The 15,817-nt window shown below is 38.7% G+C and overlaps 1 protein-coding gene across 5 annotated transcripts in view; it reads right to left on the reverse strand.

Annotated features, from left to right (window-relative positions):
- Nucleotides 1–1,218: 1,218 nt before the first annotated feature.
- The window catches only part of BDKRB2 (bradykinin receptor B2), a 64,872-nt gene continuing 50,273 nt past the window's right edge, over nt 1,219–15,817 (reverse strand). For all 5 annotated transcript variants that reach the window (XM_069104240.1, XM_069104241.1, XM_069104237.1 and 2 more), the window contains 2 exons: nt 10,338–10,460; nt 1,219–5,221 (listed from right to left, as the gene is read on the reverse strand). In XM_069104240.1, the coding sequence (XP_068960341.1) occupies nt 4,102–5,214 (1,113 nt within the window). In that variant the 5' untranslated portion in view covers nt 5,215–5,221; nt 10,338–10,460 and the 3' untranslated portion in view covers nt 1,219–4,101. The remainder of the gene's footprint in view (nt 5,222–10,337; nt 10,461–15,817) is intronic.

Here is a 15,817-nt window from a genome sequence, read left to right on the forward strand (position 1 = left end):
TTAAATTCTTTTTGATATGATTTATTTTTGTATCACTCACTTTACCTTTCCCTCCATCACCTCCTAGAGAGTCATGCCTTATGTATGAATGAATGAATGAATGAATGCAAAAACACTTATTAAACACCTACTATGCAAGACAGTCCTTGCCTTCAGGTTACATTTTAGTAGGGGAAGATGCCACATATGGAACTAGAAGTAAAATTTTGGGTCTGGTGATGAGGAGGCATAAGTGCTCAGTGGCATGGCTTGGGGAATGGCTAGGAACTGAGAAGTAAGTCAGACAGTGCTAAATAAACCAAGAAGACTTGAGTTTAAATCCTGCCTCATATATTTAGCATTAACGTGACCCTAGGCAGATCACTTAACTTCTGTCTTAGTTTCTTCCTCTATAAGAAAAGGTGATAATGTCATCTTCCAGGTGTTATAGAATAAAAATAATAAAGGGTTGCTATGAAAGTAAAATGAGATATTTGTAAGTGCTTTGCAAACCTTGAGGTGCTATATGTGTTAGACATCTTATTCTTACTCTATTAATCTTTATCTTATCCTTTTTAATTTCTATTTTGGTGAATATTTCATAAAATATAATTATTAGTACAGTAATACTTGCATATAATTTATCTAGGTAAATTTACATCTATTGGTAGTGACAAAACTTTTTTTTACAGGTAGTGGTGCATGATCAAAAAAGTTTGGAGACCATTGCTTTATGTAATGGAAGAACACATGCAGTATATAGCTTTGATTCAGTTGTTTTCTATGGTATTCTTCTTCTCTCAGGCAGGTAGGTAGTGAAGTAGAGTCCTGGGCACGGAGGAAGGAAGATCTAAGTTCAAATTCATTTTCAGACATTTACTAGCTGTGTGACCTTGTGAAAATCATTTAGCCTCTATTTGCCTCTGTTTCTTCAGCTATAAAATGGGGATAATAACACCGCTTACCTCTTAGGGTTGTTGTGAAGATCAAATAAGATAATATTTGGAAAGCTCTTAGCTCTCTTCGTAAAGCCTGGCGCATTCAAATTGCTAAAGAAATATTTGTTTCCTTTCCAGGTCTCCCTCCCCTGCCTCCCTTTCATCCTTATTGTTAATAGGTGTAACCCAGTCTAGCTGGGTTCATACAGAGGTTTCATTCACGTACCTACCTTAACCCAACTCTATTTCATTCAACTTATAAAATTGAATAGATTGTTGCATGTTTACATCATTCATCCACTTATTCTTTGTATGTAATACTAATTTTATTTCTACATTGAGACACAATTTCTGATATTTAGAAAGACATAATACTTTATATCACAACATCAATACAACTCACAATCACAATCCTCTGCTCCCTTCCCCTTTACAGAACGCTTGTATCAGGTGTGTGACAGTTTGAATAGCTGCATCTGCTGGGTGACTCTGGGGCCGAGGGCTGGTCACCCTGTGACACTGTTTGAAATAGCAAGAGAGAAAGCAGATGCCTCTTGAATTTCTCAGGAGATATTTATAGAACTATTCTACTGGTGGCTTATGTGTGGTCTTTTAATGAAATGCTCTACAACCTCACTTCCTTTTTTTCTGCCTTTCCCTTCACTTGACAATATTGTATACATTGTTGACATGTATACATCATGGCAATATATACATTTTAATACTGTATTGGTGATACTTCTCATTTCTACCTGAAGTATTGTGAAAACACTTTTCTTTATAAAGTGATATATAAATGCCAGCTATTATTATCATTGCTATCATTTCTACACAGCTACTAGGGCAGGTGGGCAGTCAGGGGAATCAAAAGAAAAGGGACTATATCTTAAAGCAATTATATCTTTGTGATTCATGATTAAAGTTGGAAAATATGTGGACCTATCAAAAAGCTACTTATTATTCAAGGCTCTGCTCACATCCCATTCCTGATTGCTCCTGTCCAAAGCGACCTCTTCCTCCTCTGAAATCCTGCAACATTTTTGTTTCTAACACCCTTATGTCCCTTAGTAGTAAAACCTTGGATAAATTAATCTACCTTCTGAGACCTCAGTTTCCCCATCTGTAAAATGAGGTTTTGGTTTAGACTAGACAGTCTCTAACATTCCTTTCAGTTTTAATATTCTATGTTTTAAGTCTCCTTCCTACTTTAGCATTCTATAATCTAAAATTCCAAATAAGGAAGATTCCTTCCACCTCTAACACGCTGTGTGGCACTGTGATGCATTCTTCTGTATTGTTGCTTTTTATTATGATTTCACTCCTCACATGTGTGTCTTAAGATCCTTGAAGGTGAGGACTATTTCTACTTTTCTTGTATCTCTTCTCCAACAGCCCCTTCACTCACCCAGAAACCACCACAAGAGTCTTTATTAGGCATTGTACCTAATGAAGATATAATGAATCTAATAAAGATAAATTAGGGACACAAGCTTGGCTACTATGTCAGCTTCCAAGGTTTAGCTCAGGCAACAGTGGCTTTGACTATAGCTATATGCCTTATCATATTTTAACTTGAAGTATAGTTATTTAATTACGCCCCTTAGTAGTTGTAAGCTCTAGGAAGACAGGGATGATGTCTTGAAATTCATATTTGTAGCACCTGTAGTGTTTAGCACAGAGCTCTTTATTGAGACCAACTGAAGTTTCAGGAGTTATTTCTGTAGTGGGTGTTAGTCCATAATAACTACACAACGTCCCTTCCCTTAGATACTGTTCACAAAGATCTGAAGACCTGCAGTTGTTGTCAGTATTTCCCTTCCATGAGAGGCTGCATGGTGTAGTGAATAGGGCTCTGGACTTGGAGCCAGGAAAACCCAGGCTTCGATTCTACCTCGGACACATGCTAGTTTTATGACCTGGGGAAGTAACTTAACTTTTCCATGCCTCAATTTCCTAATGTGTAAAACAAGGGTATTGGACTCCTAAGGTGCCTTTCAGCTCTGACTCCATGATCCTTTGCTACTCCATCCACAATTATTGCTCAGCTGATTTCATCCAGCACTGGAATCTAATAATGTCTAACTTTGGTTTAGCACATTTCACTTTTCTATGTACTTTTCCCATTAGTCTCATGTGACCTTTATACCAACTATTTTACAAATGAGAAAGCTGGAACCATGGAAAGGTCAAATGACTTGCCTAAAGCTATGCTAGTTCCACCTGCTAGTTGTAGTTCAGAGACTAATTTACCCAGGGACTCTATTCTTTCCAGTATCCCACATAGTTTTACATTTTGATTTTTTTTTTGGGGGGGGGGGTTGGAGCTGAGGTAAAATTGGTGCCTTTTTTGGTGAGGGTAGGTAATGCCTCTTGGAGTTAGTTCCCTGATGTAATTTAGTACCTGATACAGACTACTAAGGCCTTCATAACTTCTTTTCTTTGAGAGTTGCTCAGACCCTGAGAAGTCTAAGGTTGTATAGCTAGTGTGTGTCAGAGGTTGGACTAGAGCCTAGGTTTGCCTAACTCTAAGGCTGGCCTTAGCCCCAAGTCAATCATCCCTCTTCATACTCTCCCATTACCCTAGAAGGTCACACACATTTCTATCATCTCCGCAACTGTTGCTCAAGGGTGAAAGTCAGTGCAGGTTTCAGAGTAGACAATCATGAAAGACTTGCTGAATTGGTTTGGATTCTCTTTCTTGAACTGAAACATGTCTTGCTTTTTTCAATCATTCATCTGAATATATAGAAGGTCGAGGGAGTTAAATAATGCTGCTTGTCTTCTATACCCAAACAACTTTCTTATTAAACTTGGATGTGTGTCTTCACTAGTCAGAGAACCTTAGAAACCATAGCCAGACTCAAAAACCCAATGCAAATAATTTGGTCAATTCCAAACTGGGCAGTGATTGCTCTGTCATTGGAAGGGCAGGGTAGCTTCTAGGCCCAGGATTTCTTCTGAGGATCCATGATGTCATACAGTGGCAGGGTAGAGAAGAAGTTAAATGAATGTAAAGTTTGGTGACCAGTTGCTACTCCCCTCTCTTCACTGCTTTGCATCTTCAGAAAAGTGAAAGCTTTTCTGTTGGCCCTTGATATGGTCTGACCCCAACTGTAGCTGGTACATACTGAGCATGGCTCTGAGGCCATAGTTTCAAAGTTTTTAAAAAATAAAATAGAACAAATTACTGACTACCCTCTTGATGTCTATGCACTTTGTTCATCTGTCGGTCCATTGATATGGAGGTCTTCAAAGTGCTCATTGAATTTTCCTTTTGGAGTGAGTCTGATCGACACCATCCAATCTTAAACCATTCCCTGTAGACCTCCTTGGATTTCTTCCGGAACCTTTTCCCCACAAAAACATATACCAGAGGGTTCAGGAAGCTGTTACTATAAGCAATATATGTTCCTATCTGTGTAAACACATCAATGATATATTCAATCTGACAACCTGAGATGACGTTGAGTCGGAAGAGGGTATCCATCAATGTGCTGACCTGGAAAGGGAGCCAGCAGATGATGAAGAGAAGGAGGACCACCTGAACCAGGATGGCAGCCTTCTTCTCTGTCTGGATCCCCTTGAACTTCTGCATTTCATTGTTCTGCAGAACATGGATGATTTTCATGGAGCAGAAAGAGATGATGCACAGGGGCAGCACAAAGCCTACAATGTTTAGGAGACTATTGGTGAAGATCATCCAGTTGAGTGATGGGTAGTCTAAGCGACAAACAGTGACATTGTGGCCTTCCTCATCATAGTCCTTTAGGGTACGGAAAGTCATCATAGGGGAGCTCACTATCATTGTGAAAAACCATATGATGAAACTGTAGCATTTGGCATAGCAGGTCCCTCGCCTTCGGCCCACAGACATGGTTTTCACCAGAGCCAGGTATCTATCAATACTGACCACCATCAAGAAAAAAATGCTGCTATACAAGTTCATGTACACAAATGAGTTCACCACTTTGCAGAGCACCTCCCCAAAGGGCCAGTGATAGTTGTTGGTAATGGCAACAGCCCAAAAAGGGAGGCAAAAACCTAAAATGAGGTCAGCAGCAGCTAAGTTCCCTAGGTAAATTTCAGGCACTGTGCAACTACTTTTGTGCAAACAGAAGACACTGAGAACAAACATATTTTCAACTACAACCAACACAAAGATGATCCAGAGGAATGGGGTCTGCATGCCATTGAACCAATTCCAAAATTCAGCATCAGCACACTTGATGTTCTTAGTCTCATTGAATAATGATTCATTAATTCCAGGTTGAAGGACTTCTTGTGTGCTGTTAATCATTTTAGCACTGAAAGAAAGTAGGGAAATGATTATTACACCTCATAGTGATAAATCAAAGAAAAAAAGCTATAGCATTCTTCACAATATGCCATCGATTGTTGGGATAATCGATTTAATTCAATACATCTCAACAGAACCAACTCCTCTTAATTTTAATGCTTTCCGTCTGTTAATGACTTCTTTTTTATCTTATATTTGCTTGTTCTGTATGTATTTGCTTGCATTTTGTCTCCCCTAGTAAGCTCCTTGAGGGCAGAGACTGTCTTGCTTGATTTCATATCCCCAGCATTTAGCACAATGTCTGGCTTACAGTAGGGCTTAACAAATGTTTATTTGTTGATTGATTAAATGACTATTGTGTACAGAATAATGTGTCAGATTCTGGAGTTTATGCAAAGTTCAAATAAAGTGTTCCCTGACCTCCTGGATCCTACAAACTGATAAGGTGACAAGACAACAAACAGATAAATATAGCATACAATAGTATGGGGTCAGTATATTAAAGAATTGCAAAGTAAAGGGATTTTTGAGGTCCAAGAAGGGAAAGAAAGGAAGAGAAGGTATTATGGATAGGATAGATCAGGTTGGTTTTGTAGAAGAAGCAATATTTTAGTTGAGCTTTCAAAATGGATGGGAATTCAACAGGTGAAGGGGAAAGAAAACATTCATTGCATTGGGAATAATATGAGCAAAGCTACCAAGGTGGGAAAGCGCAAGGCATGTTTGGTGGACAGTCATCCACTTTGGAGTGAAGCATGTCTTGAGAGAAGTGGAGTGACATCAAACTTGAAAGGACTAAGGTGATACCTTCTAAGGGATAAGGTGATACCCCCACAGTCTGTGACTTGAATGAGAGGAAAAGAAGTTTAGAATGATCATTTGCATCTAAGTCTGTCTTGGCAAAGGGGAGATGATGACTGGTTTTGGGGAAAGGACCAAACATATCCTTTTTATTGTTTTGGTTCCCTCCCTTCATCATACTCAAGTCCAGAACTGAGGTAAGGTCCTAGAAGAAATAATATGGTATAGTGGAAATACATTGATTTAAGACTGAGAGAATTTGGGTTTGAATCTCTGCTCTATTATTTATTATATATGTGACACGGGTAAATCATCAATTTCTCTGAGCTTTAGCTGCCTCATTTGCAAAATGAAGTGTTGTATTGGGTGATCTCTGAGGTCCATTTTATCTCTTAAGTTCATGATCCTACAATCTCTGTAAATAGGAGGGTAACCAGCATCCAAACTTCATCACCACCCACCACCAGGCTGAGGTCTGCTTAGTGCCTGACTGTATTACAAGGAGGGAATGGTGGGAAAACGAGCTTCATGGAACAAGGGGAAGCAGCTGATAAAATAATCACATAGCAGGAGATGCTCCATTACAACCCACAAGGCATCCTGTCATTATTATAGGTCTTCCTCCAAGAGAAAATGTTTCTCTCTTAGGACATATTTGAAGTCCTTTAGGAAGGATCTTTAGTTAAGGGATTTCCTCTGTTTTTTTCTGGAAATAAAATATCCTTGATATGGCATGGAATCCAAGAAGGAACAATAACACACTTTATGCATAGAAACAACTAATGTGGGTAGAGAGAGAATTCTCTCAATAACAAAAGTTGGAGGAAAATCTGTGCAGAGTAACAGATGCAACTTGTTGTGCTTTCTTTGTTTGCCTCAATGTAGCTCTCCTGGGAAACACAGGCATGCATAATAGCATGATAGTCTATGGTGGCAGGAAAAAGTCCTGGTTTGAAGAATCGAGCAATTGCTCCTGGGACCTCTTTCTTAAAAAGGAATCACTCTTCAAGCTTAGGAAAGATCTGGGCTCTGGGTCTTAGTCCCATCTCAGGAATTAACTCAATGTATGATTGTAGGCAAGTAACCTTTCCTTTCTGGGTCTCAGTTGCCTCCCATGTAAAATAAGAGAATTGAATTCTTGTAGGCTTTGTCATAATATGAGGAAAATCTTTCTAACAAGCAGAGTTGTTCCAAAGTGCTATTTTCAGAACAATCCTATGAGGTAGATAATGCATATACACTATCTTCCTTTTAAAGATGTAGACAAGTCTCAGGGGAGTTAAATGAATTGACCGAGATTGCTAAGAAGTATGAAAGCTGGAATTTGAATCTACATTGTCTGACTCCAGGTTTGTCATTCTGGTCTTCTATTACTTTGCTGGGGTAAGAAGAAAAAGAGCCATAACTTACCACTTTTGGAAAAAAAAAATAATATAATAGCACTGCAGGAATTGGCCAGACCTGGCTTTCTGTCTGACAACAAATTATCTAAGGTGATTTTTTTTCTCTTGCTCCATTTCATCCCATTTCCTGTGTGGCTGCTTCTGGGTCCCTCCCAATCATCGTGGCTTTGCTGTAGACAGGCCCCCAAATGGGTACTACATCTTGGAAGCTCTCCTTCTATCCCTAAGTAACAAATTTTAGTTCTACTTGATTCAGTTTCTGCCTTAGGAAAATCATTGTGACTACCTGGGATTTGGAAGGCTTTTGGGTTTAGAAGCAGCATGATGAAAAAAATATTAAATTGGAAGTCAGGGGGCCTAGGTTCTAGATGAAGTTTTCCATGAAAGGTGTGATTTTGGTTAAATCACTTCCTTTTGTTGGGTCTGTTTTCTCCTCTAAAATTAAGAGGTAGGTATGACTAGATGAGTTCTATGCTATTATTATCTTTTTCTACATTGGCATGTTTTTCTCCATTTCCCTCACATCAAAGTCTATAAGGAATTTTTTGGAGTTCTATTTATATAGTCAGATGTGACATCTCAGAAGGACTATCTCTAGTGAAAACTAGAAAAGTCCAAGGGCCATTTTAGTGTAAGCAAATAATTTTCTGTTTCTTTGTATATATCTCTGGTATAATTTTTAGTACAGATGATCTCTTTTTTACATTTGCAATTTGCTTTTTGGAGACAGATGAGGACATATTACTAAATGCCAAAATGTTATGAGGTAGGTTTATTTTGCTCAGCATTTCTCAAATTAGATTTTCTCCACAAGATCAAAGAGTCAGGAGTTCAGGGTCTTAGTGAAACTTGACATTTCCCACAACAGCAAACATGATTCTTCACATACAGTAGGTATTTAATTTTTTTTTTTATCATTTTGACTTTGTTGAATTGAATCTTTCCCTCCAGGAGTTTTGCCTTCTGTATTTCTGTCAGTGATAGCACTGCTCTCCCACCTAGCCTTGGGAACCTTGGAGATGTCTTTGATGCCATCCTCTGTCTCACTTCAGATTTCATTTGGTGCAGTAGAAGAAGACTAACCTGAGTGAATCTAGTCCTGCCTCTGCCAGCAAACTAGCTATATGACCTCAGGCAATTCAGCTGAATAAACTTTATTAAGTTCCTAATACATACAAGACATTATGCTAGGAGCTGGGGATTTTGAGATGAAAAATGATAATTCCTTCCTTTAAGAAATTATAGTAAATGAGGAAGGATATTGCTTTATTTCTATCTTAGCAACTACATGATTGCCAAGCTCCTTTCTAGCTCTAACATTCTAGAGTTCTATTATTCAGTCAATTCATTAGTCAGCATTAATCAAGTACTGGCTATACACCAGTCACTGGGCTAAGTTCTAGGTTACAGGGGAAGGAAAAAAATATAAAGGCAGGCCTGTCTTCAAGGAGTTTATTTACTACTGGATGAGGTAGCAAGTGAATAAGTAGGCATGTATAATATGGGGAAGGCATGAGTGACTGGGAATGGAGGATGGGGTGGGAAGGGATCCTGGAAGTTCTTTCAGCAGGTAGTATTTTAACTGAATAATGAAAGAATACAGGGGTGTAAAGAGAGAGAAGTATGATGCAAAAACAAGGATACTGGAAGTAGCATGTCCCATGTAAGGAACAGTGAGTAAAGCAGACTGTAGAGTGTGTGGAGGAAAGTAAAGTCTGAGAAGATGGAAAAGTAAGAAGCAGCCAGGTTGTAAAGAGTCTTAAATACCAGACAGGGGACTTTATATTTGACCCTGGTAGCAATAGGTAACTTGATGGAGTTTACTGAAGGAGGAGGCAGAGAAATGACTTTGGCAGCTGAATGGAAAGATGGGTTGGAATGGGGAGTGACTTCAGATAGGAAGACAAATTAGATTATTGTGATAGCATAGATGAGAAGAGAGGAGGATATGAACAAGGATGATGACAGTGTGTGTGTGGAGAGAAGCTGATACATAGGGGAGATGCGGCGAAGCTAGAAACTACAAGATTTGGCAACTCCTTGGCCTATGTGGGGAGAAAGAGGTAACAAGAAAGATGTCTCACACCTGGAAGACTCTAAGGATAGTAGTACCTTGACACTGTTGGGGAAGCCTAAATGAATGGAGGATTTTTGGGGAAAGATAATGAGTTTTATTTTGGGCATATTAATTTGTAGGATTGGTGTTATGGGTATGGGACATATGTATATGTGTGTATGTATAGGATTAGTGTTATGGGTATGGAATATGTGTTATGGATATGGGATATGTGTGTATACATACCTGTACCCATAATGCCAGTCTATATATATATGCATATATTATAGGATATATACATATAAATAAATGTATAAAAACATCTTTATTAATAAAGTTTATAAATCCATAAATAGATGAAAGGTAAAATATAAAAAAATGACTAAAGTATATAAAATTCACTCGTGAGGCCTCACATTCCAGATTGCCTTGGCCTGATTATCCTGGTAGGTCAAGTGAAAAAAAAGAGAATGGTTCCCTGTTCTCCTGAGGAGAAAAGTGATGAGGAGCTACAGGAGATAGAGAAAGTGACAGAAGAGAAAGAAAAAGGGACCCCAAGAGGTGAGTACCCAGCACTGTCATCTCTGAAGTAATTTTGGAAATGCAATAATTGAATTCAATATGAATTAAGAGCCTTTTTCCCTCCTATTGGAGGGAATTGGCATTGGCATCGGCAATCCAGAATCCATGCTGGATCTCAATTCTCTGACCTTAAGGGATAAATAGACAGGCCTCTATCAGCCTGGGACCATGTATCTAACTTCTCCCCTAGAGTCAGAGAAGATCAATTTGGGGATGGCAGTTTCACAAAAATGAAAACAATAGCAACCACTTACCATCTTGGAATGATTCCCCATACTTACCTCCTCAGGGTAGAGATGTCCAAATGTGTTTCCAGTTTCTATGTTAAATATATTATAATATTCAAACCCTGGTCGTTCGACAAGCTATCTCAGCAGATGGCCAAGATTAGACAGTTCAGACACCTGGGGGATAGGCAAACACACTGAACATTAACCATGTTTCTTAGGCCCCCAAAGGTGGTGGACAAGGCTATGGCCATCCTAGGCTCCCCTGGGTCATGTTAAATGCAGCTGAAACCCCAACTGCTCTGACCTGTCAGAGCTGGTTGGAGATGAAATTCCATCAGAAGCCAGTGTCCATTTTGGGCTGTTTCCTTCCAGAACAGCCAATCTTCCTAGCTGGTTGAATTTGGCCATAGCAGGCCCCTGCCCCCCCCACCCCCCCGCCCTGATCTTTGGCAATTTATAAACAAGGAAGAGATTAGAACAGGTTTTCCTCACTCTAGAGTGTTGGAGACTGTCACGGGGTATCGCAGGCAAGGACATTTAAGAAGGTTGAGGTCTGCCCAAGCCAATCTCTAGCAGTTACCCAACAGTCTCTAATGCGTAAACACCAAGCTGATGGAAGAGAAGAGGTCTCACTCTTCTCACCTGCTCTTCCAAGGTCCAAGTGGAATGAAAACTATTTTCCAAATTTCTTTTAGATCTGTATATATTCCATTAATTTTATACACACTTAGAAACTACCAATGTGTGGCACTGCTAGGCCCTAGGGCAAAGCTAAATTAAGATGGGGTCCTTGTACTTGGGGTGATTGCAGAGGGGATAACTATTCATGCAAGACTACCACTTGATAGTTTGAATATGCAATGCCAGTAACTAAAGGGAGGGTGGGGAAAGGAGACAGCCTTTAATCAAGGCCTTACAGAATTTTGATAGGTGGAGATAGTGGCTGGTACATGTCAGGAGGAGTTAGGGGGATTTCCAAGCATAGCAGAATAATGTCAGTAAAGGGAAAGTACTGTCAAAGGATGAAATTTAGTAGGAAAAGACTGAAAAAATCATGGAAGGCCTTGAAAGGCAGGCTGAATATGGGATTTATTCAGCAGGCAAAGAAGAATGATACCAGAGATGTACTTGAGCAAGATAAGTCTGGTAACATGTAGGATGTGTCTGGTGTGGGGGGAGAGAATGGAAGCAGATGCTTAGTTAAGAGGTTATTACTGTAATCCAGGCTTGAAGTGATCAAAAGTCTAGTAGGCAGGGGTGCCAGGAGTCAAAAGGAATGGAGGAGATTCTGAAGGAAGTTGAAGGGTTAGTAATTGACTGGATTTGGGAAGCAAGAAAATGGTCAGAGACAAGGGTAACTTGTTTTGTAAACCTGAGATGCAGTTGAAAGAAACAGGAAATACTGGTGTTCTTGTGGCAAAGGGGAGTTAAAAACTGACCTTAAATTCTACTCAACATAGGAGAATAAAATTCGAGACATGACGTCAATGGAAATAGAGCAAGGAGCCTGGACAAAACTAAGAGCACAATAGCAAAAAGTTGAAATTGTCCTCCAGAAAAGCCACAACAGGTACAAGGAGTTCCCCTTCTTTTATAAGAGAACCATAAACCTCATTCTCTGCTGTCCCAGAAAACCAGGATGCCGTTACCCCCCAGTCTTGTGACCAAGGCATACATTTTTAACCAAAGCACTTTCTTCTGCACAAACACAACTAACTACATAGTAAACTCTAACTTGACAACCCTATAGAGGTTGAAAAAGAAAAGGTAGGGGGCTGAGAAACCAACAGAATAAGAAAGCAAGCCATGGTTATGCCCCTGTGACTGTGGGTTGACAAAAATTCAACTTGTGTCCTCACAGAAAAGGGGAATTCTACAGTGAATGATGTTCTGAAGAAATGCTGTCCTCAGCTTAGGGAAATAGCAATCTATTTTGCTAAGGTGGGTAGGAGAAACTTTCAGTTCCATTTTAGTCCTAGGAAATGATTTTGTTCACCTTGTTACAGTGTCTTATTATATGCAATATATATATGTATGTCTAGACACATGTATATATGTATGAGTATGTACATACACGCAGTCATCTACAAAAAAAATAACTGAACTAAGGAGATCTCCAGACTGAGGACAGAGACATGGGGGATAGATATAATTAGTTAGAAAACCAGGAGAGAAGAGAGAATACAGTGTCAAATGCTTCAGAGATGTTAAGCAGAATGAGAACTAAGAAAAGGTCATTTGATTTGACCATTAAGATCACTAGTAACTTTGGAGAGACCAGTTTCTGTTGAATAATGAGAATGGTCGCCAGATTGCAGTGGGTTTAGATAAGAGGAATTTAAATCACCCAGTGAAGACAGCATTTTCCAAGATGTTTAGGGAAGAGGAGGAAGAGGGATATATAAAATAACTAGCAGGGATCTTAGATTTTTTTGTTTTTCTTTTTTTTTAAGACAGGGAAAGACATGGGGTATTGGTGCACAACAGGGAAACAACCAGTAAGTAGAGACTGAGGATTGGAGAGAGCATACTGATGGGTGGGCAAGAGGATCTTCTGGAAAAGATGGGAGAGGATGGGTTCAAGGATTTATGTAGAAGAGGTGACCTTGGCCAGAAGGGTTCCTTTTTCATCTGAGATGAAACTTGACAGAGGAGATAGTGGTGAGAGACAGCTGAGCATTGTGAAATGAGGAGAGCAAGAGGCAGCTCTTAGCATATGGTTTCAATTTTTTCCAAGTATTAAAGGAAGTCATCTGCTGAGAGGGTGCATGTAGGGGGTGCCTTGGAAGGCCCGAGGAGAAAAAGGGTTTAGAACAACCACTGTGCTGAGTGTCATAGTGAATCAATTGGAGAATAGAAGCACTGCATCACTGTTAGGAGGGCCCAGTTGCGATGAGATAGCATGAATTTGTAATAGACCCACGAATCATGGTTTTATGATTTCCTTTAGCTCCATTCAGCAGCAAGTGAATAGGAGTGACAGAGGCAGATAAAGTAATGATATGATGGAAAGTTCTGAACATTTCACACAATTCTGTAATCTTAAGGATCTTTCTAGTTCTAACATTGAAGAAAAGGTACTAGTTTTGGCATTAGGAGATCTATTTCAACTGTGAACCATCAAAGTGGCTCCGCCACTTACTAGCTTTGTGACCTTGGGCAAGTGATTTAACTAATCTCTTTGAACCTCAGTTTCCTAATCTATAAAATGGGGATAATAAATATTTCCATTAGTTATTTCATAGGATTGTGATGAAAGCATTTTGTAAGCCTAACAACTGTAGGAATATGAATTCTTATGTTCCATCATTTTAAATATTCTTGTAACTATAACATTCCACATTCTAAGGTCTCTTTCAGTACCGATATTCATGAATTAAGAGATTTATGACTCTTCTGTATATGATGACCAAAAAGGAAAGCATGACACTGCTTTAGAAAAATAGAAATCTCTTAATGTAATTAGAGGGAAAGGGAACAAGGACACACGTGGCCCAAGGAATTTGGATGGATTGGAATGAGAAATTCCTGACTTGGAAAAAAGGAAATGAAATGAAGTGTATTTAATTAGAACCCATGAGCAAGGCTGAGGTACACATGTCAGTAAAGTAACATGCACAGATGTACCACTCTCTTCCCTAATGGATTAAAAAAAACAAAAGAAAAAATCATAAGAAACACTGTATATTTCTATCAGGTGGCTCTGGGCCCTAAAAATAGCATAGATTTACCCAGCATGCTGAATTTTCTTTACCTCCCTTTGTTACTTCAGTGAGAGCTAGATTTTAATCTCTGGCTAAAGGTTACAAACAAAATAGAAGGTTCCAAGACAAAGGTTCAGACTTTTCTTTAGTTATTTCTTCTGATTTTCCCCTTCTCTGTCCAAGGAATGGAGCTGTTTCAAAGTCATTTACTTTCCTGAGAGGCAGCATGACGAGGGAGAAAGGAGACCCTGGCTCCAAAAATAATTTTACTTTCTTTTTGTTAATATTAGTTTTTTAAAAAAATTTGAATTCCAAATTTCCTCTCTCCTTCCTGATTGATAAAGAAAGCAATTTGATATAGATTAAAAATGTGAAGTCCTACGAAATATATTTCCATATTAGTTATGCTGCAAAACAAAACAGACCAAACCCTTCCCCCCAAAAAAAATAAATTAAGAAAAAGTATGTTTTATCTGCATTCAGACTCTATCGTTTCTTTCTCTGGAGGTGAATAGCATTTTTCATCATAAGTCCTTTGGAATTGTCTTGGATCATTTTTTTAGATTAGAATAACTAAGTCATTGACAGTTGGTTATTGTGTAATATTGTTACTGTGTACAGTGTTCTGGTTTTGCTCACTTCACTTTACATAACTCTTCCCATGTTTTTCTGAAACCATCCTACTTGTCATTTCTTATGGAACAATAATTCAATCACAATCATATACCATAACTTGCTCAACCATTCCCAATGGATGGGTATCCTCTCAATTTCCAACTCTTTGCTACCACAAAAATTGTTGCCAGAAATATTTGTGTACATATAAGGCCTTCCCAAGACGGCATGCAATCTGATATAGGCTATACATCCACAATAATATTACACTTATTTCCACATTAGTATGTTGCAAAAGAAGAATCAGAAGAAAAGAGAAAAATCATGAGAAAGAAAAAAAGAGAGAAAATAGAATGTTTCAATTTGCATTTAGACTCCATGGTTCTTTCTCTTGATGTGGATAGCATTTTAATTAAGTCTATTTTTGCTTTTGCTTTGTCTACAATCATGATTGCCACTCCTGCTTTTTTTTTTGTAAAATATCAGCTGAAACATAATAGATTCTGCTCCAGCCATTTATTTTTACTTTCTGTGTGTCCATGTTTATCATCTCCTTCTCTTTCTCTTCTCCTTCTCCCTCCCTGCCCCCCTCTCTGCTCAAAAGTTTGTTTTGCTTCTGACTACTGATTCCCTTAATCCACTTTGCTTCTATCATCCTCCCTCCCCTTCTTTTATCCCCTTCTCTTCCTGCTTTCCTGTAGGGAAGATAGATTTCTATACCCAACTGAGCATTATTCCCTCTTTGAGCCAATTTTGATCAGAGTAAGGTTCAAGCATTCAACCACCATACTCCCATGCTCCATGCAACTATAAAACCTCTTCCTTTTGTACCTTTTTTAATGTGAGACAATTTTTCCATTCTATTTTCTTCTCGTTCCCCCTTCTCCAGGTGTATGCCTCATTCTCACTCTTTAATTTTATTTTTTTGAAATCATCCCATCATATTCAACTCACATTCATGCCCTCTGTTCACATATACTCCTTCTAACTGCAGTAATAATGACAGTATTTAGGAGTTACAAGTATCATCTTCCTATATATGAATGTAAATAGTTTAACCTTATTGAATCTCTCATTATTTCTCTTTCCTATTTACCTTTTTATGTTTTTCTTCAGTTCTAAATTTGAAAGTGAAATTTTCTGTTCAGTTCTATTCTCTTTATCAAGAGAGAGAGAGAGAGAGAGAGAGAGAGAGAGAGAGAGAGAGAGAGA

Source organism: Petaurus breviceps, unplaced genomic scaffold (assembly GCF_028583685.1).
Source record: "Petaurus breviceps papuanus isolate PSGF00001 unplaced genomic scaffold, PetGlider_PUasm1.0 685, whole genome shotgun sequence".
NCBI lineage: Eukaryota > Metazoa > Chordata > Mammalia > Diprotodontia > Petauridae > Petaurus > Petaurus breviceps.